At 39.5% G+C, this 25,696-nt stretch overlaps 1 protein-coding gene across 9 annotated transcripts; it reads left to right on the forward strand.

Annotated features, from left to right (window-relative positions):
* The first annotated feature begins 408 nt into the window (after positions 1 to 408).
* On the forward strand, positions 409 to 23,358 carry LOC309797866 (putative spermatogenesis-associated protein 31C2). Of its 9 annotated transcripts, none has more exons than XM_082646257.1 (7): positions 409 to 661; positions 2,179 to 2,267; positions 5,845 to 6,117; positions 18,061 to 19,917; positions 20,879 to 20,936; positions 21,279 to 21,339; positions 21,568 to 23,292. In XM_082646257.1, exons 4-7 carry the CDS (start codon positions 19,735 to 19,737, stop codon positions 23,132 to 23,134), a joined length of 1,869 nt encoding a protein of 622 aa, XP_082502383.1. In that variant the 5' UTR covers positions 409 to 661; positions 2,179 to 2,267; positions 5,845 to 6,117; positions 18,061 to 19,734; the 3' UTR covers positions 23,135 to 23,292. The 9 variants fall into 9 exon arrangements, 6 of the variants coding, with proteins under 6 accessions (XP_082502383.1, XP_082502384.1, XP_082502387.1 ...); XM_082646258.1 differs by having other exon boundaries at positions 19,629 to 19,917; XR_014292837.1 differs by lacking the exon at positions 18,061 to 19,917 and having other exon boundaries at positions 21,866 to 21,903.
* The last annotated feature ends 2,338 nt before the right edge of the window (positions 23,359 to 25,696 follow it).

Consider the following 25,696-nt stretch of genomic DNA (forward strand, 5'->3'; position numbering starts at 1 on the left):
TAGTTGATGCTGCATGTATTAAATTATATCAAAACATATTTGTATAATCTTAAAACAATAAATGCAACACATAAAAATATAAAAAAAAATTTAAAATTAACTTTTATTAAATAAAACAAAAATGTTTTCTTCTAGTAACTGTAGTATTTTAACATATTTAAATACTGTATCCCTATGAAATTCATTTTGTTAATAAATATGAAAAGAGAATCCACCTTTATTTTTTACAGGTGACCAGGGACTTGTTCAAACACCAACATTTAACTGTATTACATAAAACATTATGCCACTGGTTTTTATGGGTTTTCATTATAATTAACAGCTTTATACAACCGTTGTCTTGTGCTGTTTGTTGTTCAATGTCTAAAATTATTGTTTTATATATATATATATATATATATTTTTTTTTTTTTTTTTTTTTTTTTTTTTTTACTTTTAGCAGTTTAAGCCAGGAGAGTAAATCCAGTTCCTATTACTCCATCCTGTCCAGAAGCACAGGTCTTAAGTGAAATTGAATACCAAAGAAACAGTTCCAAATTTTACAACGGATCTATCACTGGTTGTTAGCATATCTTCCCACACCCAAGACACCAAGATAACTTCTACTCACTGTTAAAGCTTTATGATGAGCAAAACTTCCACCACTGTGCTTCCTTGGCATGTGAGTATATTTTTAATTTACTGGTTATATATATTCTCTAATTATCCATTATTTTGTCCTTCTTTTTGATTAGATATTGATATCCACATGTTCTTTTCTAATAGCTCACAGAAATTTCTCTCATTAACAACACCAATAGAAATCACAATAAAAATCACCTTGGGGGACCAAATTTATATCACATTACCAAGTTTTTATTTTGCTCCCATAAAACTTCTGCAAAATACAACCACTATCTATCATCAGTATCATTAGAACAAAAACAAGGCATTCTAATCTCAAAAGCAAAATATTTTATTTAACTTAATAAATTTCACATTATAAAAATTTTCTCATAGCATCATCCTTAATTCCTCAGTATTCACTAATATTGGGGGATTTTTCTTTCAGTTATTTGAGACTAAGGATGATTTTATTCATCTCTACAGCCTGGTACATATATGTACAGTGTTTGTCAAAAGGTGGATATTCAAAAAAAATCTTGACTAAATTATGGTAATTCATATGATCAGTTCTGCAGTTCTTAAAACTTTAAATTACTTGTTAATTCTAAGAGAAAGTCAGATAATTTTTAGAAGGATTTCCAAACCATGCTAAAGTGTCAGCCTTCATTTCCTTGTCTGAGGGAAACAGGATAGAAATAGATGGTTTTAAAGTTCTCCAAGCTTCTGTGTCCTTTATACATCCACAATTTTAATCCTTATCATTTTCAAGATTTGCTAAATTATTTGAGGTGATCCATTCTCTTATTAAAGTTACATATTTTATGGCACATACTGAGCATATTAACAAATAACTTACTGATAAATGACAATGCCCATAACACCAGGTTAATCTGATTTCCATGAAATGAGCTGTAACTTCAAGAATATTAATTCATCTAATAAGGGTGATGATTTACATAATGTTGCCTAAAATATTTCTCTTGATTATTTAAGAGAGTTTTCCTAGGGGTAAATAGCTGGGAAGTCAATAGAAAAAAAAATACAACCATGATTAATTTAATTCCAGTCTAAAGGACTCCATATATAATGTATTTGAGAAAACCAAGTCACTATTATAGATTCAGATAAATGGCTGTATATATGAGATATTTTTAATGTAACCCAAATTATAAGAAATAGTTTTTTGGTATAGAAGCAACCACTCTTTTACCTAAAGGAAAGTATAAAATCTGAGTTCATTGTAAATTTGCCTCATTGCCCTCTGTTAGTTTGTGCCTGCCCCATCCTTAGGGGCCCAGTTAAGGACTACTGTATCATCCATACATCAGAAGAGAATGTCTGTGTTCTATGTTGATAGTCAGTCTAAACAAATATTTATACAGTTGAGATCAGAGATATAAAATGTCAGTTCCAAATCCACCCATGATGGCACATATATCAGGCAGATGACAAAGGTTATAAAGGCCTGTGAAATACTTGAATCGTATTTTGCAACCCTTGAAAGAATTCAAGTCGGAGATTAGCAGAAACCAGGCTCAGTTCTGTCCATAATCCCCTTTATCTGTCTTCTAGCCAACAAAATGAAAACCTGAAGCCAAGCTGACAAATAGAGTGTGAAGGGCCTTCTACTGCATTTAAGAAAAAACTGAGACTTGCTATAGGTAAAAATTATCTTTTCTATTACTATTATTGTTGATGTTGTTGTTATTCATAGAAATAATGAAAAAAAACCTAAATAACATTATTCTGCTGGATTCTTTACTATATGTAACACAATAAATTAACTCGCTTCATATTACACTGGGCATATAACATGAAAACATGTGCAGAGAACAGAAATCAGTATCTGTAAAGACAAATTCCCCTGTGATAGAGAAATCTATTATTTTAAGTCCAGACAATTAGATCTATTAAAGTGTAAGAGTGTTTCAGTACAGTCCTGCTAAAAGTAAAGCTTAAAAGTAAATCGAAAAAAAAACTGGAAAACTGATGCCAGTTAGATACAAAATATAAGATTATGCTATGTATATGGGACAGGATAGAACTCTGAATGAGGTCACATGTAGGGAAAGCAATATTAGTGACAAATCAACTAATGTCCTTATTGAGCATAGACATTCCAAGAAGGGTGAAGAGTACTGTATAGATGTAAGACTCATAATATTCAAGTTAGTTGTAAAAGAAACAAGGTAAATGCTTTCAGTCAATACGATAGGCTGAACAGATATTGAGAATCCTTTCTTCCAATCTGAACACACAGTTTGCTATACTTGTGTTTTCTTTTATATGTTGCTTTTACATGTAGCAACATATAAAAAGCAAATGAACAAGCTTACAAAAAAGGGGGGGGGATCCCCAGTCTCAGGATTTAAGGGGAAAAAACAAATTCAACATTAGAATAGTGAGGAGGAGTTGAAACCAAGAAATTCAAGGGGGCCCTGGAAATAATAAGCCTTGTTTTTGAGGGCTGGCTTTAAATATTCGTTCTTATCAGAAAACAGGTAGATGCTGGAAAACAATAGAATAATATCTTCAAAGTACTGAGGACATATAGCTGTCCAAATTAAAATTCTACACCTCATTTTAAAAAACTACTCAAGAACAAGAAGTAAAGAAATTTTCATTCATAGACAAAGAGGAATTGCCACCCACAAACTGTAACAACAACAACAAAAAATGACTAAAGCAGTAGCAGCAGCTATTGGAATTGTCTGAAGGCATTAAAAAATATTCTGATGCCTAAAGCCAATACTTTGAGTCTTTTTTTTTTAACCAAAGTGATCTAGGCAGTGTTTCAATAATGGGAGCTTTAAAAAGTTCTCACATAATTCTCATGTGTTTTAGGCAAGATTGGAGACCATTGTACAAAAGAATGTTCTTCAGTAAGAAAGAAAATAAGCATAAAAAGAAGTAGGAAGGTGCACTGAACAGTGACCAGCAAAGAAATTTGTAATGTTGGAATGAATCTGAATAACGGTTGAGTGTAAAAAATAATAGCCAATGGGGGTATGTACAAAGTAAAACTAAAACACTAGATAATATACTGAAATACTGAAGATCAGATTTAAAATTTGAGGGGTCCATGAACCGCTTAGGAGGAAGATGAGATAATTAGTTTTAGACTTTTTAAAGTTAGAAATATATGTCAAATTTTTCAGAAAACACTAAAAATGAATACTTCATATATGATTCATAAAAAAGGTAGACCATAAAAAGAGAATGAAAAATGTGTTTAAACGAAGTTAGTACTGGGAGGGATAAAACATAGAAAAATAAAGGAGAAATAGATCAATAATCACAATACATTTGATCACAGAGACAATAAAAATAAATTTAAAAATTCCAGTTTTTGCTGCTTACAAAAGACATATATAAACTATTTTTAAGATGCAATGCAATACTTCACTCGAAATAATTAATTATATACATGATAAATGATTTTCAAGATTACATATTTGGCATGATGACATGTATACAAATTTTTAAAACTCAAAGCAATCATGTATTTTTCATGGATTCATTTGCATATAGTAAAAACTTCAAGCATGGATTCAAAATATTTATATTAAATTCATGATACCAGTTACCTAAGAAAAGGAAAAATGGGACTGAAATGAGAATAGAGAGGAGAGAAAAGAAATGTGTGTGTATCTGTGTGTTTGTGTGTGTGTGTGTGTGTGTGTGTGAACACATGTACAACAGTCAAATATGTGCTTCTTTCACAGCATGATTCACTGTATTCCATCACAATATTAATAAGATTTCATACGATATGGGCATCTCTGCAGAAATTAAAATTTTCACATGCTTATGTGTATTGGGCAATGAGCTCACCTTACTATTTCCATCCATTCTTCAATTAAAATCTAGAAATGTGAATGGGCTGTTAGAATTTAGTTAGTGAGCCAATTATCTTTACGGAACATGCTAGTTATGCATAGCTTTTCCTTGGCTTAATTATGTTTTAAAATAGCAGGCATTCATTTTACGTCTTTAATCGATGGCTATCACACACAATTAGTTTGAAATTTCTTATCAATATGCTGGAAATATATTTGGTTGAATCATTGGAGTAATCTTTTTTGAACTTACCCAAAAGTATGTGTTTAGCCTTCCTAAACACAGTGGCACATTTCCAAATACAAAGTATTTGCATTAGAATTATTCCTAATATGAAGACATTCAATATTTGTGGAAACAAATTTTCTCTTGAAAACTTAGCTTCCAGATGGAAGAAAAATAGGGGTAGAAATGTATTTAAAGGCAAATTTGAAGATGAGAAATCAAAATTCACATTCCATAGTGAAAGAAAAAGGGTTAATAATTACAGAGAGAAAGGCAAATACAATGCAAAAATTATTGGAACATATTTTGCTCAATTACAAACAAACTTACATGGTAAGTTGTAGCTTCCATTATTGCACCAATTTGTAGCATATTTTAATATTTTCATTTTGAAATGAAAATTTTAAAAAGTCATCTATTGTTTTTTTAGAAAGTATCTAGAGTGGCTGAAGTGAAATAACTTTCAGAAAATGTGTTAAAATGGGGCTACAAAAGACTTAGGAGGACATAAGCTTGGTTCTTATTATTGACAGTTTGCAAATCAGCCATGGGGATACACATTATTTCCAATTTAAAATGAATGATGATTCTATATATACATATATATGCATCTTATCATATTGATTATAAACCAAGTAAAATCTCATGAAATCTAAGTATGTTTGAAAAACTTAAACCTATTTTTATGTTTTTCCAAACACTAGAAAATGAAAGCAATTTCTGTTGTTTGTCATTTTCTTTTGGACTCTCTTGGCTTCCTGAAAATGATTATGTCAAGATATTGGAGAAGTATTCATAGGAAGCAACAGAGGCCATGAGAATAGAGACCTACACTGCTTCCTCATTAGAAAAAATAAAATAAAGATTCCTGTCTATCCATTTCAAATTACACTCAGGGATGCTTATAATATAGAATTTGAAAGTTGAATACATACTAGTTGTCAAGTAGTCAGCCCCATTGATTACTTATGCATTCCCTCCTAAGTATGTTGTTCTTAGAATTCAGAGGGGTCCTTTAATCACACCCCCCATCTTGACCACTCACATCTCCAGATTTTCCTACTTCACGGCATATTGGTGTTTAACTTATTAAACAAATATTTGTTTAATTTGTTTACTATGCATGCTAAGCAATGGGGATCAAAGATGAATGAATATTCATTTGTCTTTAAGGAGACACAGTCTACTGGAGAGAGGCAGAACTGTGAACAGATGACTACATAAAGAGGCAAAGTCAAGTCTTATTTATTCAGAGGAAGAAGTCCCCGTGATCAAGCAACAAGTAAAATCATTTCATTGTGCAAGACATGGATTTGTGATTGAAAATGCACAAGCATATTTATCTTACTATCCATCATAGATGATCACCTATTATAATCAGTGAGATTTCTTAATGGCACAGCATCTAGAGGAAGACGTCATGCATGAACCTGTCATATTCAGAAAGTAAGGAAGTGGCATAGTGGGAACAATTCAGGAAAGTAAATAAAACATGACAGTAGATTTAAAATCTACTTTAACTGTTCTTACTATTATTAATCTATTTGGGCAAGTAGTAGTTTTCATTGATGTTAGCATTTTTTCATCCATGACTTGAAATCAGACATTAAATATTAATATTATAAAAAAATGTTACTAATTGAATTCATTCACAAATTTATAAAAATAGATCAGCACCAGAGACCTATTTATTGGAAACAAAGTAGGTAGAACAATTAAACTCATTTATAGTTCCTTCTCAACCAAAGTGGACAGAAGTTTTATATGTAGAGGTCAATCCTGGGCCAGAGGCTACTTAGTATTTTCATCAAGTCTAGGATGATAGAAAAGCATGTGGATTTAGTAATTTACAGTTCTCTTTAGTTGATAAGACTGATTAATACTTTGTCAAGATCAAAATTCAACATGACCATAATATGACCTTGACAAATTGGAGAAGTGGTTTAAAACAATGCAATTTAATAAGTCTAAGGGTCAGATGTGGGCTTTAAAGGGATTGGGAAGGAAATGGAAATTATAATAATGTAGGTGATACCATGCCAGTGAGAATGCATTTGTGTGTGTAATATAATATGTAACAAATAATATTGAGTATGACTTGAGTCAAGAATATAGCAATAGCTTTTATTTTTTTTCTCTCTCTCACCATGGCATAGTGCTTACTCACTCACAAATATTTCTAATACATTTCATCAAAATTTCATCATTAAATCCTGTATCCCTGCTGATAAAATTAAAAGTAATTCTAAGATATATAAATGAAGAGAAGGGTATAAAGGTACAAATAAGTGGGTGAATATTAATGAAATTACTTTGTATTGTGCTTTACAAATACGATTTATGCATTTATCTTGTTACTAACACATTCGTTCATTCATTCATTCATCAATCATTACATATTTATAGAACTTCTACTATGTCCCAGGCACTGCATTAGGTGCTGGTAATACAAGGTGTGAAAAAGCAAACATTGTCCATATTTCTTAGAGCCTGCAGTCTAAAGAATAATTACTAATTGTAGTAAATATAGACAGGGTACTATGAGCCATGGAACAGGGAGCCTTTCTCTCCTGGAAGGATGAGGAAAGGCATCCCTTGTGAAATGTCTTCTTAACTGATGTATGAGGTAGGTAGCCTAAGGGGACAAGGGAGTAAAGGAGTAAGTATTTCTTGCAAAGGGGAAAGCAAGTATTAAGAATTTGAGCTTCAAAAAAGGAATGCTTCACATTGATATTACAGTCTCAACAAATACAATTAAATTTCTGGTTGTTAATACATTGCATAAAAGTGGAGGAGTGGATTTCTGCCAAAATTAGGGCATATAGTTAGGATTAGAAGTGTGCTCTGTGATATCAGTGACTTTAACATTGCAGTGAGACTGGGAGAAAAAAACGTACAAAAAGGCTATCCTCTGGACCCAATGGCACTGATGTACATCAAGGCTTTTGCTGAAGTAGAAAATCTGCTATTGATATTGAGGTGCTCTTGAATGAAACAATGACTTCAAATAAGAGTTCCAAACTGAAACTCAGAAAGACCACCAATCTGACATGACTTAAATTTGAACTGCTTCTCAGATAGGCGATTTATACTTTGGGGTAAATGGAAACTGGGTTTGGTTTCACTAATGATATCAATGACATTTTGCTATTAAATTTGGTTTAATATTTTCATTTTACAAATCCCTAACTTCAAAAACTCTCTAAGGGAAAGTAAGGGGAAAAGGATAGGACTAACTTGTTTAGTTACATTACCTTGAATTTTAAATTTAAATTGAGCTGCGCTATCTCCACCAATGCTTGACTAGAAGCCTGCACAGTGAGTAGTTGTAATGGAGGAGATTGGCTCATTTTAATGGCCACATCTGATGGATCTCAAAGAAATTCAGGTAAAACAACTCTCTGCATAGTTCATAGTCAATTATTTATACTTGCAGAAAAATGCCAAAGCCTAGAAAACTTTAAATGGTGGATAACCAGCAACATTCACATTTTTCCTTGAGGTTTTCAGGATTGTACAAATACATTTAGGCTTTGAAAGACACGTTTTGGAACTTTACTGGAGGTATTCTAAGAAATACCTTCATGTTAAAACAATCTCCAAATATTTTAGGAATAACTAGTATCTCTCCGTAAATAATTCATGCCTTAATTAATTATTATCATTGTTAGAAATTAATACTGAAGTATTTCAGAAAAAGATGACATATTAAGAATGTGACGCTGCTTCCATGTCATATAAGAGCATGAGGATATCTCTATTATGAAACTTACTGCATTTTGCTACAACATTTTTGTCTATCTTCTCTTCCAGATTACAAGCTTCTTAAAAAATAGACTGTGCACAGATCTAACTTTCTGGCCTACATTTGCAGCACTGGAGACTACTATTGAAATATTAATTCAAAGTATATTTTAGAAAACATTATAGACAGAACTCTATCATAAAAGAGCATATATAAATATAGCATATTTTCTGATGTTATTGAATCATCTTAAGTATTGGTTAATGCAAATTTCAATCTCTAAGGCACTTCTACAACATACCTGAAAAATGATCGTCATCTTGTACTTGAATGTCCTCACTGAGAAAGAAATTGCAACTCAAAATAAGTTTATTTCATTTTTAGGAAGCTCTAATTATTAGAAAACTCACTCTTAAAATAAGTTAAAATCTCTATTCCTCAACTTCTATGCATTTTCCTGGTTTTTAAATTAGGGGCAACTTAATCTTTTTTGATTTTACAGCTCTAACATAGCTAAAGCTGGCGTTCAGGTCCTTTGCCCACTTACCTACTCTTCATAATTATTTTTATTAAAAGAAATATATTGTGGTATAATATAAAAAATATACTAACTTGAATGTACACTTTAATGAATTTTGACAAATGTAAATATTTTGTAACTCTGTTTCCATCAAGGTAGACAATTTTCCTATTACCCCCCTTTGCAGTTTTCCCTTTCCTCTTTGCAGTCACTCTCTACTCCATCTTTGATACAGGCAACTGCTGATATGTTTTCTGTCGCCATAGATTCATTTTTCCTTTTCTAGAAAGTCATATAAACAGAAACATAAAGTACATACTCTTGTGTGTCTAGCTTTTTTCTCAGCATAGTGTTTCTGAGATTCATCCTTGTTGCATTCCTCATAATTCTATCCTTCTACTGCTGTATGACATTGTATGGATATACCACAACTGGTTCACCCATATAAATCTTGTTGGAGATTTTCTGATGATGGCCATTCTGACCGGTGTGAGGTGATACCTCAATGTAGTTTTGATTTGCATTTCTCTAATGATTAGTGATGTTGAGCATCCTTTCATGTGTTTGTTGGCAGTCTGTATATCTTCTTTGGAGAAATGTCTATTTAGGTCTTTTGCCCATTTTTAGATTGGGTTGTTTGTTTCTTTGATATTGAGCTGCATGAGCTGCTTCTAAATTTGGGAGATAAATCCTTTGTCAGTTGCTTCATTTGCAAATATTTTCTCCCATTCTGAGGGTTGTCTTTTCGTCTTGTTTATGGTTTCCTTTGCTGTGCAAAAAAAGCTTTTAAGTTTCATTAGGTCCCATTTGTTTATCTTTGTTTTTATTTCCATTTCTCTAGGAGGTGGGTCAAAAAGGATCTTGCTGTGATTTATGTCATAGAGTGTTCTGCCTATGTTTTCCTCTAGGAGTTTGATAGTGTCTGGCTTTACATTTAGGGCTTTAATCCATTTTGAGTTTATTTTTGTGTATGGTGTCAGGGAGTGTTCTAATTTCATACTTTTACATGTAGCTGTCCAGTTTTCCCAGCACCACTTATGGAAGAGGCTGTCTTTTCTCCACTGTATATTCTTGCCTCCTTTATCAAAGATAAGGTGACCATATGTGTGTGGGGTTATCTCTGGGCTTTCTATCCTGTTCCATTGATCTATATTTCTGTTTTTGTGCCAGTACCATATAAGTGCTGGAGAGGGTGTGGAGAAAAGGGAACCCTACTGCACTGTTGGTGGGAATGTAAATTGATACAGCCACCATGGAGAACTGTATGGAGGTTCCTTGAAAAACTAAAAATAGAACTACCATACGACCCCGCAATCCCAGTACTGGGCCTATACCCTGAGAAAACCATAATTCAAAAAGAGTCATGTACCAAAATGTTCACTGCAGCTCTATTTACAATAGCCAGGACATGGAAGCAACATAAGTGTCCATCATCGGATGAATGGATAAAGAAGATGTGGCACATATATACAATGGAATATTACTTAGCCATAAAAAGAAATGAAATTGATGTATTTGTAGTGAGGTGGATGGACCTAGAGTCTGTCATACAGAGTGAAGTAAGTCAGAAAGAGAAAAACAAATACCGTATGCTAACATATATATGGAATCTAAGAAGAAAAAAAAAAGGTCATGAAGAACCTAGGGGTAAGACAGGAATAAAGACACAGACCTACTAGAGAATGGACTTGAGGATATGGGGAGGGGGAAGAGGAAGCTGTGACAAACTGAGAGAGTGGCATGGACATATATACACTACCAAACGTAAAATAGATAGCTAGTGGGAAGCAGCTGCATAGCACAGGGAAATCAGCTCGGTGCTTTGTGACCACCTAGAGGGGTGGGATAGGGAGGGTGGGAGGGAGGGAGATGCAAGAGGGAAGAGATATGGGAACATATGTATATGTATAACTGATTCACTTTGTTATAAAGCAGAAACTAACACACCACTGTAAAGCAATTATACTCCAATAAAGATGTTTAAAAAAAAATCTTGGATATTTTGGTCATATCCAGTTTTACCTATTATGAATAATGGTGTTACACATTTTTGTGAACAAATTTGTGCGACATAAGACTTCATATCTCTTGGATAAGTATGAACTATTAGGTAATTGCTTGGTCATATGTAAATGTATATTTAACTTTAAAACTTTCATGCTACAAGTCCATTAACAATGTATTCATGTTTCTCTAGGTCCACACCAAAACTTGATATTAACAGTTTTTTAAATTTTAGACATTATAGTGGTATGTAGTGGTATCTCATTATAATTTATACGTCTTTGATGGAGCAATCTCTAAATATATATAAATTATATATACTTAATATATATGTTGTATACAATATATGTAAATATTTTAATTAATTTTTATTGGAGTATAGTTGATTTACAATGTTGTGTTAGTTTCTGCTGTACAGCAAAGTGAGTCTGTTATACATATACATATATCCACTCTTTTAGTTTCTGTTCCCATATAGGTCATTACAGAGTACTGAATAGAGTTCCCTGTGCTATACAGTAGGTTCTTATTAGTTATCTATTTTATATGTAATAGTGTGTATACATATAAAAAATATAATTAGGCACTTAAAAATAAAAGGAAGACATGCAAATAGCCAATAGGCATATATTCATAGATACATATACTTTACATTTATATATATAACATATCCATAAATATATTTTTGCCATTTTCTCCCATTGGATTGTCTTTTTATTTTTGAAGTGTAAAAATTCTTTAATCTGTATATAAGTTCTTTGCCAGATATTGATATTGCAAACATTTTCCAAGTTTGATCTTTCCTGTTGATTTTCTTAATTTTGATTTTTATTCAGCAGAAATTTCCCTTTCCTCTGTGGTTGTCACTGCCTTGTCAGGGTTGGGTTCTGACCCCTAGTCGTTGGAGTAGAGGCTGTCAGATCTGTTTCTTAGCTGTGTTTCTGATCTGCGGTGTGAGGTCGGGAGGACTGGAGCACTCCCACTGGGATAGAAGCCTTTGAGTATTCCTCCTCTGGAGGTGTTCACCTGTGGGTATGCTCTGTTTTGTCTCCTTTCGCCCATTGTGTGGGCTTACAAAGTACACGGCTGTTGGTACTGCTCTCAGTCCCACCTTAACCATGGTTATGCCGGCAACTGGCCCTGGTGACTCAGGCCTCATTTTTACTAGGCCACTGGCCCAGATCCACTGAGGTCAGGTCCCAGGACTGCAGTAATTATGTACCTGGACCCACTATGTGAGATATGGAGGCAGCTCAGACTCTGGCCTGGCCAAACCCCAGCATGTATGTGCCCACAAAACCCACAGCTGCTAAAGCCAGACCTGTCTCAGCTGCAGGAGCACTTGTCCATTGGGATGTTCCCAGGTGCTGAATTTAGGAAACCATCAGAGGAAGTGTAATGCCATGATTTGCACAGCCATGAGGAGAGATTTCAGCTCTTCTTCCTTAGTTGCATGTTCCCTGGAACTCAGCTGTGGTTTCAGCCCCATCTCTGCATGTGGGCCACCCACTGGCGTCTGCTCCCAAGGCTGCTGGAGCACACGAGCTTGTCAGGCAGGAGGATGTAGAAGCGGCAATCAGGGCAGGCAGGCTGCCCAGGTGAGAGGGTGCTGGGTGGCTATGGGATGTACGAGCCTGTCAGGCAGGAGGGAGTCAAGGTGGCAAGCTGGGCAAATGGGCCACCCAAGCAGGAGAGTGCTGAGGTGATGATGGCTGGGGGCATGTGAGCCACTCTGGCAGGAGCCCTTCCTAGTGCCTGTGGAGGCAGGGGCCGGTGTGTGAGGAGAGAGGCTGCAATGGGGGCCCCGCCCTTTGTGCATCACTCAGCAGTGGCACTTTGCTTCTATGCTGGTCTGGGCTTCCTCCAGGAGCATTCCTTGTTGTGGAGCTCCTCACTCCTATCCCCTTGAGCTGTCTCCTCACAGCCAACATCATTCCCCTTCCTGGGTCTGCTCTTCAAACCCCACATTCCAACACTCAGCCCCCGTGTGCACCAGTGGTCCCCAGTGGCTGGGGCATGCAGAGCTGTGGCCAGACCATCTGTGTAGGCCTCACTCTCTCCTGCCTGCCACAGACTGGCTGCTGCACTGTTCTCTGAGCCACCAAATTTCTCCTTCTGCCCCAGCTTCTCTCCCCGCTGCTTCCCCAGATGCGGGAACCTCTTCTCACCTTCAGCTCCGCTCCCCCGCCCAGGGTCACAGGTCACGTCCCACTTCATCTGCTCTTCCTTTTCCCTTCTTCTTTCTTTCGTCCTACCTGGTTACGTGGGGATCTTTCTTGTCCTTTCAGGTGCCTGAGGTCCTCTGCTAGTGTTTATCAGGCGCTCTGGGAGAATCGTTCCATTTGTAGGTGTATTCTTGATGCATTTGTGGGGAGATATGAACTCCACATCTTCCTACTCCTCCGTCTTCTTGACTGACTAATCAGCAGTTTGAGTTTTAAAAGGCCACTTTTTCCCCTTTTTTAACCTTGGTTTCAGGTTCTACCTAATTTAGCTAATTAGGCTCAGTCTCAGGTCATTGTGGTCTGTATTTACATTTCTGATTTGTACCGGTTTGCAAGACAAAGACAGTTGCTTTTAATTCCCCAAAGAACTGGCCTGTCACCTAAATAATATTGAAAGATTGATTTGCCCAACTACGTTTTCTTTAATTTGCTTTTCTGTAACAGTGAGAAGATTTCCAACTAGACTGAAATTTCAGAATTCTATAGTCTAGAACTTTATGGTTTAATTTATCATACCTTCAAAACGTGCATAAGGCATTCAACAAAGACCCTCTTTCTGAGTGCACAGATTAGACCCAGAGTAAAGTCTCCATTATTTATTTTTATTATCCCTTAAATATTAGCTGTTAGTTTTTACTTTATATTTTATAGGCTCAGGTAATCCCACTGGTTTCCTTTAGTATGTTTAATTAATATTTCCTTCATATGCCGTCTTATAATATCAAGCAGGGGAAGAATTCCCCAGTGAAACATGTCTATCCCACACAATATAATTAGGCAAAAGAGAGGTAATTATCTTATACAATGCCCATTTAAACATACCAATTTTTATAAAGACTCTGGGGTCCCCAGAGAGTGGTTGAGCCAAGGGACTCAGGCACTTTTGTCAATCTTTTAACTTGATTAATTGGTCTAACTTTTGCCCCAAGTAATTGTTGGTCAGGTATCTCAGTGTAATTTTACGTGTATAAAATTTACATGTAATAAAATATACGTATTTTAAACTGGGGTAAATAGGGCAGACTTGTTTGGGTCTGGCCCTTTAATGTTGATGAAAAGTAGGAGATCCCTTTGGCCCATCCAATCTTAGGTAGTATTGTATCCAATCTTTGATTTATCTCATTAATGTCTGTTTTATTTATCCCACTTTAAACTAACCATCTAAAGATTTCTTATTCATTTAGGAGAAGTCCCTTTAAAATTTTCACCTTGTTGGGAAAAAGTTTTTAGACTTTTCCTTCAGTTTTTTTCCCTGTTACTTAACCTAATTAACAATAATTATTCTAATGTTTTTATTAGCATCTGTAAGACCCATTTAGGGGAAGCAGAGACCACAAATAAGGTTTCCCAAACCAATTTTTGGGGTTTGTTTGAAACTAAAGGAGTTTTTAGGTTAACCATTATATGTCTAATTTCCCACATTTCCCCCCCATAGGAGCCAATGAAACAGCTGTTTATAATGAGAGCTCTCTAAAAATTTACCAATTTAGAAGTTTCTCCAATTTGAAGGATCCATGATCTGCCCATAAATGAGGTATACCTTAATAGTGACTCAAACCAATAAGACGCAAGAGGCTTCCCCACAAAAGAGTGTAAAGGATGCTGTCTAAATAAGATCCAGAAAGTTTACTCCCAAAAGTAGTTTAAGAAAGTAATGGTCTTTGTTGTACAGGCTGACACAATGAAGGTTAGGATGGCAAAAAGCCCCCGAGAGTTGTACAGTCAGACAAAAGCCTGCTCAGAATCCCAGTCTATTTGACTGGCTGCCAAATGTACACCATATAAGTACTTTTGGATGGTAGTGACCAAGTTCTCAAAACACACACACACACACACACACACACTGAAGAATATCAGAACACTTACATTTCAAAGACACAGGAAGAGAAATGCAAGTTTCCCCTAGAAAGCCTTTTGTTTTTTTGAAGTCAGAATTCTGAAAAGATGTTTTTATTAAGCCAGCTTTTTCTAACTTAACTGCATATGCAATAAAAGAGTCCTATCTTAGTCATTTTTAGGGCAAGATTTTCTTTAAGTCCCAAGTAAGTAAGCACTTGTAAATGTAAATTTTGTATGTACATAAACCTGGCCAGGATATCCGTTGGAGGCTGGAAATCTGTTGTTCCTTTTTCTTTTGTATTGAAAGCTAAGTTCCCCATTCTGAGCTCAATTTGTGAAGATCACTTTTATTTTGACAAACTCTATTAAAGTAGCCAATTCAAGGAAGACAGCTTAGTCTTCCACCTAATTACCCAGTCCAACTTTTACTCAGTGTCTTTCACCTGAGCAAAGTCTCCCCAGTCTTTCAACTGAGGATAAACCACACAGTGTCTAAACTGAGCAAGATCTTCCCAGTGTCTTTTAAGTGAGGCTAACCCACTTGAGCAAAAGTCTTCCCAGTGTTTTTCTACTGAGGATAAGCTCTCAGTGTTTAAACTGAGTAAAAATCTTCCCAGTGTCTTTCACTGAGGATGACCCAGGTACTTCTTCTTGAAACCAAGTTTCAAGGATAACCTACTACTCAAGAGAAGAGTTTAACACCACTGAATAAAACTTAGGATCATCAACCAAAACTGGAGATCCAAGAACCAGGAGATACTCACCCAAATTCGTCTGGACACTCTGAGAAAGCGGACAGGCCCAAGAAGCCTCTGCTGGTGCCAGGACTCTGGATCCTCATAGAGTTCAGGCAAAGAAGAAAAGTCTGCTCTGGGCCCCTTCATTGGTTGCCAAGACTGCTGACTGAAAAATATGCACAACCCAAAAGGAGAATTATGTTTTATTTGGCAGATTTCCTGAGGACTTAAGCCCAGAACACAGCCTGTCAGATCACTCTGAGGAACTGCTCAGAAGACCTAAGGGAGGAGTCAACAAAAACCAGGTAGTCAGAACATCAAAAGATTACTATTAATTAAAGAAAACTAGACATCTCAAGTTAAGGACTTTAGCATTTTTCTATGTATGAGAAGATGAAAGAATCTGGGCTCCGTGAAATCATTCCTTTGATATGCACCTTAACTCTAGGATCAGTGCCCTGTTTTTCTCCGTCCCGAATCCCCTCAAGGTGCACAGTTGAGGGTTCCTGCTTTGACGTCTGACTTGACGACTGCAACATCCTTTGTCTACTGATATGGCAGGGAACATTTTTCATCCACAGGTAAGAAATTGAGGAGAAAATTAACATAATTCAAGATATAAAACCATTACAATATTAAAAATTCCCAAATGTCAAACAAACATAAGTACCCTTGACCTGTAAAATGGAAGATGCCAAAGAAGGGAAAAAAAGAAACAATAAAGAAAATGTAGAAAATAAAGCATAAAATAAGATGACAGAAATCAATAACAGTAGAACAATAATTAAATAAATCAAGGTAAATGTTATCATAAGATTTTTAAATTTCAAAAAAAACCCATCAAACAAAACATATTGAAAATAAAGTAACAGAGAAAATTTAGAGAGCAAATATGAATGCAAAGAAGACCTGTTAGGTAGTTAGTCAGACATTAGCAGCAAGGAGGTGACAGTGGTGAGAAAGACAAGAAGAAGAAATTGAGTCACACCCAGCCATCTGGGAACTCTCCCTTGAATCCACCCAGAATGGGAGAAACTATGGTCAGGTGGTGGGCAGCTTATCCTGATAAAGAGAGGCACAGTAACACAAGGGGACTTCTCCAGGCTGTGCATGCCCAGACCAGACAGGCGTATAACCTATAGTAAATCCAAACTCATTATACCATAATTACAATAAATTACATGTGGTTTTGCCCCTCCCCCCACCCAGTAGGCATTTCTTGGGGATTCAAGGATGAGAGCATGCACAGCAGAAAACTTGTTACATAGCTCAGGACTGTCAATCAAATAATGATCCTTGTCACTCACCCCCACCTCTCTGCAAAATGCTCCTTAAAAGCGCTCGTAAGCCTTTATAGGAATGCTGCTTTCAATTTGCAGAAACAGTACACCCATCCCCCCCCCACCCCGAGAGTGTACCTTTGCTTCGATATACTTTGCTTTGCTTTGGGCTTGCTTCACTTCGCTGAAATAGCCTGTTCTCAGAAACAGCCTGCTCTTTCTCTCTCCTCCTCTCTCTCCCTCTCTGAGAGTGTACCTATGCTTAAATAAACTTTGCTTTGTGCTTAAGCTTAACATGGTAGTTTGCGATCCTTTGCTTACTATCATGGAACCAAGGTAGCTGGTCCAGGCCTTCCACTGACCTCCTCGGTTGAAGCTATTTTGTTACAAACATGTCCACATGGTGAGAGACCTAAGTCTAAATTTTGATAAAAGGTTGAATTAAGGTGAGAATATCATATGGGAGGAAAAGACTGTAGGAAAAATAGTAGATGTAGGAGATATGTTTGTGAAAGTGCACATTCATAGCAATATAGCCAAATAAACTCACATGCCCACATTCCCACTAAAACTGTATAAAATTTTGACCAACAAGCAGAGAATACACATTATTTTAAAGCCCTCATGGGGCATTAAGACATATTTACCATGTGAATCCTTCAGTGAATCTTGTGTTACTGCTAAGGGATAGAAAGTGGTGTCATAAGGGAATTTTGTGTAAGACTCAAAGCTCCCTTTCTATATGGTTCAGGCTGGACTTGAAGCTTCAGGGGCCTGAGAGGATGGGGCTGGAAAGGCAAGGCACACTCAGAAAAGAGAATACATACATAACACACTAGGAATATCTGAAGAGGCTGCTCAAGACCTGGCTCAGCCCCAAGGGTTTGACCCCTAGTCCTACTCTTCACCCTACAGCCCTTTAGGGTCAGGACCTTGGCTCACCCTAACCCATTCCTAGCTTCCGGGTATAGCATGAGTGCACATGTCTGAATGTTAATGTTCTCTCAAAATTTACATGTTGAAATCCTACCTCTTACAGATAGGAGGCGGGGCCATGCAAAAGTGCTTATGAGCTTTCATGAATGGGATTAGTGCCTTATAAAAGAGACTCCAGAGATAGCTCTAGCCTCCTCCCATCATATGAGGATACAGAGAGAAGGCTCCAGCTGTGAACCAGGAAGAGAGCTCTCACTACGAGGTGGCCATACTGGTGACTTGATCTTGGGCTTCCCAGCCTCCAGAACTGTGATAATAAATGTCTGTTGTTTTTAATCTACCCAGTCTATGGTATATTGTTATAGCAGCCCTAATGGATTAAGACCACATATTTCAAAATTTATCTGGAGAGTGGGGACTGTCTTATCGTTGCAAACTAAGAAGTTGGGTTGAGACAACATATGAAAGATTTTCTTTAAGTAGAAAGTTATGGATTATTGGATTTGAAAGTAGTAGATTGGTTAAGGAAAATGAGTACGTGTGTGTGTGCGTGTTTGCAGTGTGTCCCAAGTTTTTGTGCAGTTTAAAGATTTACTAACTCCAGAATTATAAACACTACAAACTTACAAAAACATCATTTGAAGGTTTAACTGTTACCAGATGCAAGTCTGTGTGCCTGATGCACAGTGAGGCTAAATACTGAAACATCAGAGTTTGGAGCAGAGAAGGGTTTATACAGTGCCATGCAAGAAGACACGTGGCTCATGCCCAGGAAAAACCCCAAACTCCCTGAAGGCTTTCAGCAAAGCCTTTTTAAAGGCAAGGTGAGGGAGGGGCATGGCTAATTGTTGCAAATATCTTGGTGTTGGATCCTTTGTTCTAGCAGCTGGCCAGATGGGTCAGATCCTGGTCAGGTCACGTGTTCCTGTAAACCTCCAACAAAACAATTATTATTCTCTGTTCTGCAACTTTTTATCTCCATGAATGGGCTCTTAAAAGTCAGAGCCTTAGCAATAGGCTATCCTGTATATTTCAGGCTATAGGCAACATTGTTTTCCAAAAAGTGCAGAGCCAGCCTGGGTCACAGGGATGGACAGAGTTAGCTCCGGCAACAAAGCATAAAGATTAAAGTAAAAAAGATCTAATGTGGAGTCAGATTTGTTCTTCCCTATTACATAACTATTTATCATTCTTTCATACTTATGAATTTTGAAAAATAAATTATTTTAATTTTTGTGTGTAGTTCCCTCTGATAGAAAATGAGGCAAAACATACACTATTCAAAATTCACAAAACTAAATAAGTGTAAACGAAATTCAAGTTCTATCCCTGGGTTTACACAAGACACAAACATGATGTGGGAAAGTTGGAGCTGAGGACAAAGGAAATCCTGAGTAAAAATGTCTGTGAAACAGCTAGTCTTCCAGGGTCAGCTTAAGATGTTCAAGAGTTATCAAATTGGTGGGCCTCAAGTAAAGGTCTCTAATGGATGAAGGAACCAGGTTCCAGATGCAATGAACAGAAAATTGGCTAAGGTCTCTCTGACAGGATGAGAGTAGTTGGAAGGAGGGATCTGGAAGCCCCAGGAGGGTGCAGGTGTCTGTGGGTCTGGATGGGAAGGCGGGGCAGTGATTCAGCCTATTTCTCTTATTGCCCCTCCCCCACACTCAGGAGCCCTTTGTGACAAGGCCACAGCTCTGTGATGCAGGCCTGGGGTTCTGCCATCAAGTGAACTCCCAGTGCTCTGTTGCCTGAGGGCAGCAATGCAATTCAGAAGATGGAGAATCTCTTTTCTTCGAAAAGCATTGTTGCTATGTGGCTGAGATGCAGCCCAACTTCCTGGGTGATTAATATCATCCTTGGGTTCCTGTGTGGACTGGTGCTCTTCCTAATGTTACTCCCCTGCTTCCAGAGTAATCCATTCTTAGCACCACCTAGGAAACATAGAAACATCAGGAAGGTAAGAAAGCTTTGGCTTAATCCCAGCAGAGATTATCTCTTTTTTTCTTATTCTTATTTCCACTTTTCTAAACCACCTAGAGAGACTCCTGAGATGGGAACTCTCAGAAAAGTATAGAACATCATCCTTCTAGGGAAAAGCCAGGCCAGAGAGGGGTTAGAGTGGGCATGAGGATTTCTAGCCTGAGATCTTAGACCAGGAGTTCAGGTATGGTAGAGGGCTCCAGGGCAAGTCCCAAATGCCGTGACTAATAATGGTCAAGGACTGGATTACTAAGAGTTCAATCTCTGCAGGAAGGCTGACCCCTGAGCCCTGGTTCACCAGCCACCTACCCGCAGCGGGTGTCACAAGTGAGACCTTCCTCTGTGTTGGGGCTGAGCCCCTGAGAGCCTGAGAGAAGAGGCTGGAGTGGAGGTCTGGCCTTGGGAAGCAGAATCCTATCTGACAAAGCTCACGTGAGCATTTAGGTCTGAGAATGTGTGTGTTTCTTGATCAGAGGAACAGTGACAGAAGAAATCTATGGTGATTAAAACTTTAAAAATCCTTCTTGGGCTTCCCTGGTGGTGCAGTGGTTGAGAGTCCCCCTGCCAATGCAGGGGACACGGGTTCGTGCCCCGGTCCGGGAAGATCCCACGTGCCATGGAGCGGCTGGGCCTGTGAGCCATGGCCGCTGGGCCTGTGCGTCCGGAGCCTGTGCTCCACAACGGGAGAGGCCACAGCAGTGAGAGGCCCGCGTACCGCAAAAAAAAAAACCCCAAAACAAAAAAAAAAACCTTCTTTGCACTCTTCAAAGAAGAAAAACTGAAAATATTGTTATCCACTTTAAAAATAAGTAAAAGGGGAAAAAAACCCACAGAGTTTTAGTTAAATGTAGAAAGTCATGTTGTTCATGAACACAGCTTGCCTAGATAGAGGACAGTGAGAGTTGGGTGTTCGCCCCTCATTTTTTCTTATCTCTCAGCATCAAGTAGAGCTGAAGGGGAGGAGCAGGAGTAGGAAGAAAAGTGGATCTTTGAAAGGTAAGCCTTTGCCATTCAGCCCTGCGCACCCCCGAGAGTTAGCTTCCATCTCTCCTAGTCCTGAGGGCCCAGCTTCATGGTCTCTGAGGATGCCAGTGGCAGAGCTTATTCCTCAGGAAACAGAGCCTGAGCCTAATTAACGTGGAAGCACTTTGCAAAGGACAAACCCTTTTCAAGTGAGATTTACCATCACTGTCAGGGACATGTGGCCTTGGACACTGATACTTGGGCTCCAGAGTCTAATCCTCCAAAGATTTCCCTTAAAGGGCCATTGCACTCAGCCTCCTGAAAGACTCTTAGGCCTCTGCCTTCACCACCATGACCCAGTCTCCTGATTTCCAGCTTGCAGAGATTGCCTGGAAGAACTGGAGGGGACTCACAACCTGGTTTCACTTCGGCAAAGGTAAAGAATCTTTCCCCTTCTCTCCTGGGTCGTCCTTCCTCCCAGAGCCTATAATGTGACCCCAGCCCTGGGAGGGGGAGCCATGGGAGGGCGTGGCTAAGGCCCTAGAGTGAGGGAGAGCAGGAGCTTTATGAAGTCAGTGTGGGGGTAGAGGAGGGTTCTTGGGCTGCAGGTCCCCAGCCCTGCCTGTCCTGTCCAGCCATCCTGGCCCCATCTGCTCTCCTATAGCTGCCTGGGGAGGCTTCCTGGCAAGGACAACTTTCATCAGCTCTCATGTCAAGACCCTCCTGGTGAGGCGTGCAAAGCAGTGCCTGCTGGAGCCTGTGGAAGACACTGCTTGAAGGGTTGGGAACCCTGCATGAACACCTCCTGTAGGGTTTCCTTCCTTGATCCAGACACTCGAGAGGTGCTGGAAGCACATATTATACGGTTTGGGGTAAAGCACAGGTGGACCCTACCCCTCAAGGTCCTCAAGGCCATAAATGTCTTTAAGTTGAAAAAGTTCCAACCCTCCACCGTTCTGCAGTTTGCCTCTTCCCCTGCAGCTACCTGTGTGTCTGGGTCCCACTCAACAGTCCAGTTTGCTGAGTTCCTGGAGAAACCTCCTCAGGCTCATTCAGGAGAGAAGGTGATAACAGAAGAGTCAGTTCCTACCCTGAAGAGGCCTCTCCTTGTCCCCTCAACTGTGTGTAAGGAAATCCAGAGTGCCCTGGGAGCGATTCCATCTGGTGACTACCATGGGCCCTCAAAGGCTTCTCTGACTGGACAGGAGGGCAGGCCACCTTCTCAGTCCCTCACACTCAGCCTTGTGGGCAGAACCTGGAAGAGTGAGACTGTGGAATGGGTCAAGAGGGACAGCCTAGAGCCAGGTCCAAGTTCAGCAATGGTCAGGAATGAGCCAAGAGAGGAGAGTGGTGGTCAGGCCTCAGGAGACCCCTGCCATAGGGTAACAGTGATGGAGGTGAACTTAGGATCCCAGTCTTTGAGAGGTGAAGAGGCCAGGGAGGCTGTGGAGGCCAAGGAGTCTCCTGCTCTTCAACCACAGTCTCGTGTTATCTTGGAAACCAAAGTGTTGACAAAATCCCAAACCACAAATGTACATATGAGGAGTTTAGAGGTGCCAGGGGCCAGTAAAAGTTTCCTACTACCTAGAATGTCTGTTTTCCAACATCCAGGTGAGCCATGCCTTAACATGGAGGTTGCTAGTGAGTTTAACTCCAAAGTAAAGGTACAGTCAGACAACCAGTTTCAGGACTTTCCCAAACACAGGTTCCTTGCTGCAGACAACTTGGCTTCTCAGGTGCCTCAGTGCCATCCCCAGAGAGTCCTCACCAGAGACAGGTTAGCTTCCCAGGAGCCAAGTGGCCTTATGGAAGCCCAAAGGAGCAACCTAGGGCAGCAGGAGCCCAAAACTTCAAAACTCCAAGACTCATGGAAGAGCCAGAGCAAGATGATTGCCCCTACTTACAAAAGAGAGGACTGTAGGAGGCATAAACCAGGAGAGCATGAAGAAAGGTTTAAAGAATTAGGGACCTCTCAAGCTGGAAGTATGAGCCGCCCTGCCCAGGTCAGGGGAATAACAGACTCTATTGGGAGCAGATGTCTCCAGCGCATGCCAGAGAAGAAACATAGCCCTCCAGAAAGCCTCTTCAGAAAAAGGATGAGGTTATTTTTAAAGTGGATTTTCCCCAAGAAAAAAGTCAATGGTCGAGATGTTCTGCAAAAAAAAAAAGCCCATATCAGCCACTGCCCAGAGTCACGGATCAGTCAAAAGCAGATCAATCTTGAAGAGTGAGACTGCTGAGGGTCAGGCACGCATGGCAGCTGTTGGACAGATCCTAGAAGAAAAAAGAGCAATTCACCATGGACTTCATGCCACAAAGTTAAATGAACACAAACTGGAATTCCAAGTCCCAGTATGTGGGTGTTTCTGCTACCATAGGCTTACCTCCTACCCAGAGCAAGGGAGAATGATGGGTTATACAGCCTGCAGTCATAAAGCCACCTCCAAGGGCCAGAGTTGTTCTATGAGGGAAAGGAAAGTCAGACACCAACATAGCTTGAAAAGTGTAAGGTTCGAAGATGAGCAGCTGGGCCTAAGGTGCCTCCCATCCTTGCCCCCCAAGAAGAGTTTGTTTCCAGTTAGTACCTGCCAGTATGGGCCAAGGATTCCAGGTGCCCCAGCCCGCCATCAACACTGTCCAAGGCATTGTCATCTTTGGGGAGGTGTCTTGCCTGGTCGACAGTAAAATCCTTCTTTAGTCTTCCCTTTAGTAGGAAAACATGTCTCCAAGTAAAAATTCAGTCCATGTAGAGAAAATGATTTTCTCATTAGCACGTCCAAGGTATTTAATGTTCCCCAATACATGTATATATATATATTTTTTTTTTTTTTTCTAATAAAAGCATAGTGTAATGGCTGCTGTCTGTGCTGTGCACTTTGTCTTCTAGAAGGGAGGGGCATGGAGGGAGGTTGACGGTAGCATCACAAGCTTGCTCCTTGTCTCGTGTCCCTTCATTGCACCTTATAATACTGTCATTACACAAACCAAAATTACTCTAACAATGAGACGGGAAAAACCTATGAAACCCACACCCAAGGATCTGGTTCAACCAGTCTTTCTCCTTCTTCTATGCTACTTTGAACTTTATGCAACTGTAGTGGATAGGTTTACACGATAGGGCCGGAGATTCCAATTCAGTCTCCAGGAAGTGTCAGAGCCAAGTGGATGGAAGTTTGGGGGGAATAGAGTATGGGCTCTGAGTTCAGAAACAGGAGAAAGCTTGCCCCTGGATCTCTTGGTAGGGAATATACAACATCTGCTCTTAAGAGTTCCTTCTCTCTCTGATGAAGGCTGGGATTGAGATACGCCCTATGAACCCCTTTTAGCTTAGCCATAATAAAATGTACAGCATCACCCTCCCCCACCTCTGTTTTTCCTATACTTTAGAGCAGCAGCAAGGATGGCATTTCCAGCTCTGTGTGTGTAGGTGGGGGGAGTATCAGGGAGGCTGCTGAGGGCTGTGTTGAGTCCAGTCCCATATAAATGAATGGCTATGTTCATGGGTCACCTACCTTCCACTCTATGTTAACCCCAGAGAAGGAGTTTTGGATGAATGGAATAGGGGTGTGACTGTGGGTAGTAACTATCTGATGGTCAAACACTGTGAATTTAGGGTGGGATGTAGGTGTAGAAAAATCACTGGATCCAAGGAAGGAGGCAAAGTGGTACCAGATTCCCATAAATGTGCAGTTCTGAAAGAGCAGCCCCCTGACTACAACCACCATCTAAAGGCCTAAAGGGGAGGAAACGTTAAGGGTCCAGTAGCTCATCATGGCCCCACCCCAGGGTCTCTACCCTATTCCAACTCTAAGATCACAGACCTAGAGAAACCACCTTTAGGTCAAAACAGAAAGTCAAACTTATAGAAGTAAAGCAAATCAGGGAAGGTTAATCTCTTAATACTATATTTAATAAGCTTACACATCATCACCTCTTGACTTATAGAAAGGATAACTTAACAATAGGTGTAAAAGCCAGGACTAGGGAACTTGGGATGTGACTCCTAGTCTGGTGACCTTCACATAAACACATGGCCCAAGGACTGCTCCAGGGGAGAGGTGGGGACTGGCTTGTGATTGTGTAGTAAGCCTTGCCTGTCTCCCAGTCCTTGATCACCCCAGAGCCTGGCAGGTGAAGAAGCAATCAGACAGGATTTGTGGTGGTGTGGAGGTGACCTGTGCAAAGTGGATGAGGCAGGGTGCAATCCAGGAGTGTTCCACTGATCTGCTTCTGGCACAGCTTTTCTTGTCTCCTGACCCCCATCCATATGGAAAAGCAGGGAGATGAGGAAGAATTTCTCTAGAGTGATTTGGTGCTTTCTGCCATGTGCAGGGCGCATGGTGGACACAGCTCCAGGTGGTGTCTTTCTCAGTGTGGAGATTTCTGTTCCAGCTGATGCCCCTGATCCAGATGACAACAGAAATGGACCCCATCCCCCATCCCTGTCAGGCCCCTCAACACGTGGAAATGCTGTGACCTGGGGTGGAGGGGGCAGAGTGAGCACAGGACTGCTCACACCCCTGGTTTCTCCCTGGAGCCAGGCCCTACCTCTGGGCCCCAATTCCCAAGGCAACCTCCAGAATGGGCACAGCAGTGAGAGTGGAGCCAGGACTTGTGGGAGGGGTCGGTACCCAGAGGAAAGAGTTGACAGGGCTGGGACCTGAGCCTGGCTGCTGCTGGGTCCTCTCAGGGGCACCCAGAAGTGAGTTCTGGGAATATGGGGAAGCTGGACTTGGACCCCTCGGCTCCTGCTGGGAGAGTGCCACAGACAGGTGATGCTGATGGAACAGCAA

This window comes from Mesoplodon mirus (assembly GCF_964341445.2).
Source record: "Mesoplodon mirus genome assembly, contig: HAP1_SCAFFOLD_1140, whole genome shotgun sequence".
NCBI classification, from domain to species: domain Eukaryota; kingdom Metazoa; phylum Chordata; class Mammalia; order Artiodactyla; family Ziphiidae; genus Mesoplodon; species Mesoplodon mirus.

Bases quoted from the DNA above. Each gene is read 5' to 3' on its own strand.
- LOC309797866 (XM_082646257.1), top strand. From the start codon at position 19,735: ATGGAGAATCTCTTTTCTTCGAAAAGCATTGTTGCTATGTGGCTGAGA. The intron at 20,937-21,278 runs GTAAGCCTTTGC...CCTGATTTCCAG, and splicing joins GAAAAGTGGATCTTTGAAAG to CTTGCAGAGATTGCCTGGAA. The intron at 21,340-21,567 runs GTAAAGAATCTT...GCTCTCCTATAG, and splicing joins CTGGTTTCACTTCGGCAAAG to CTGCCTGGGGAGGCTTCCTG.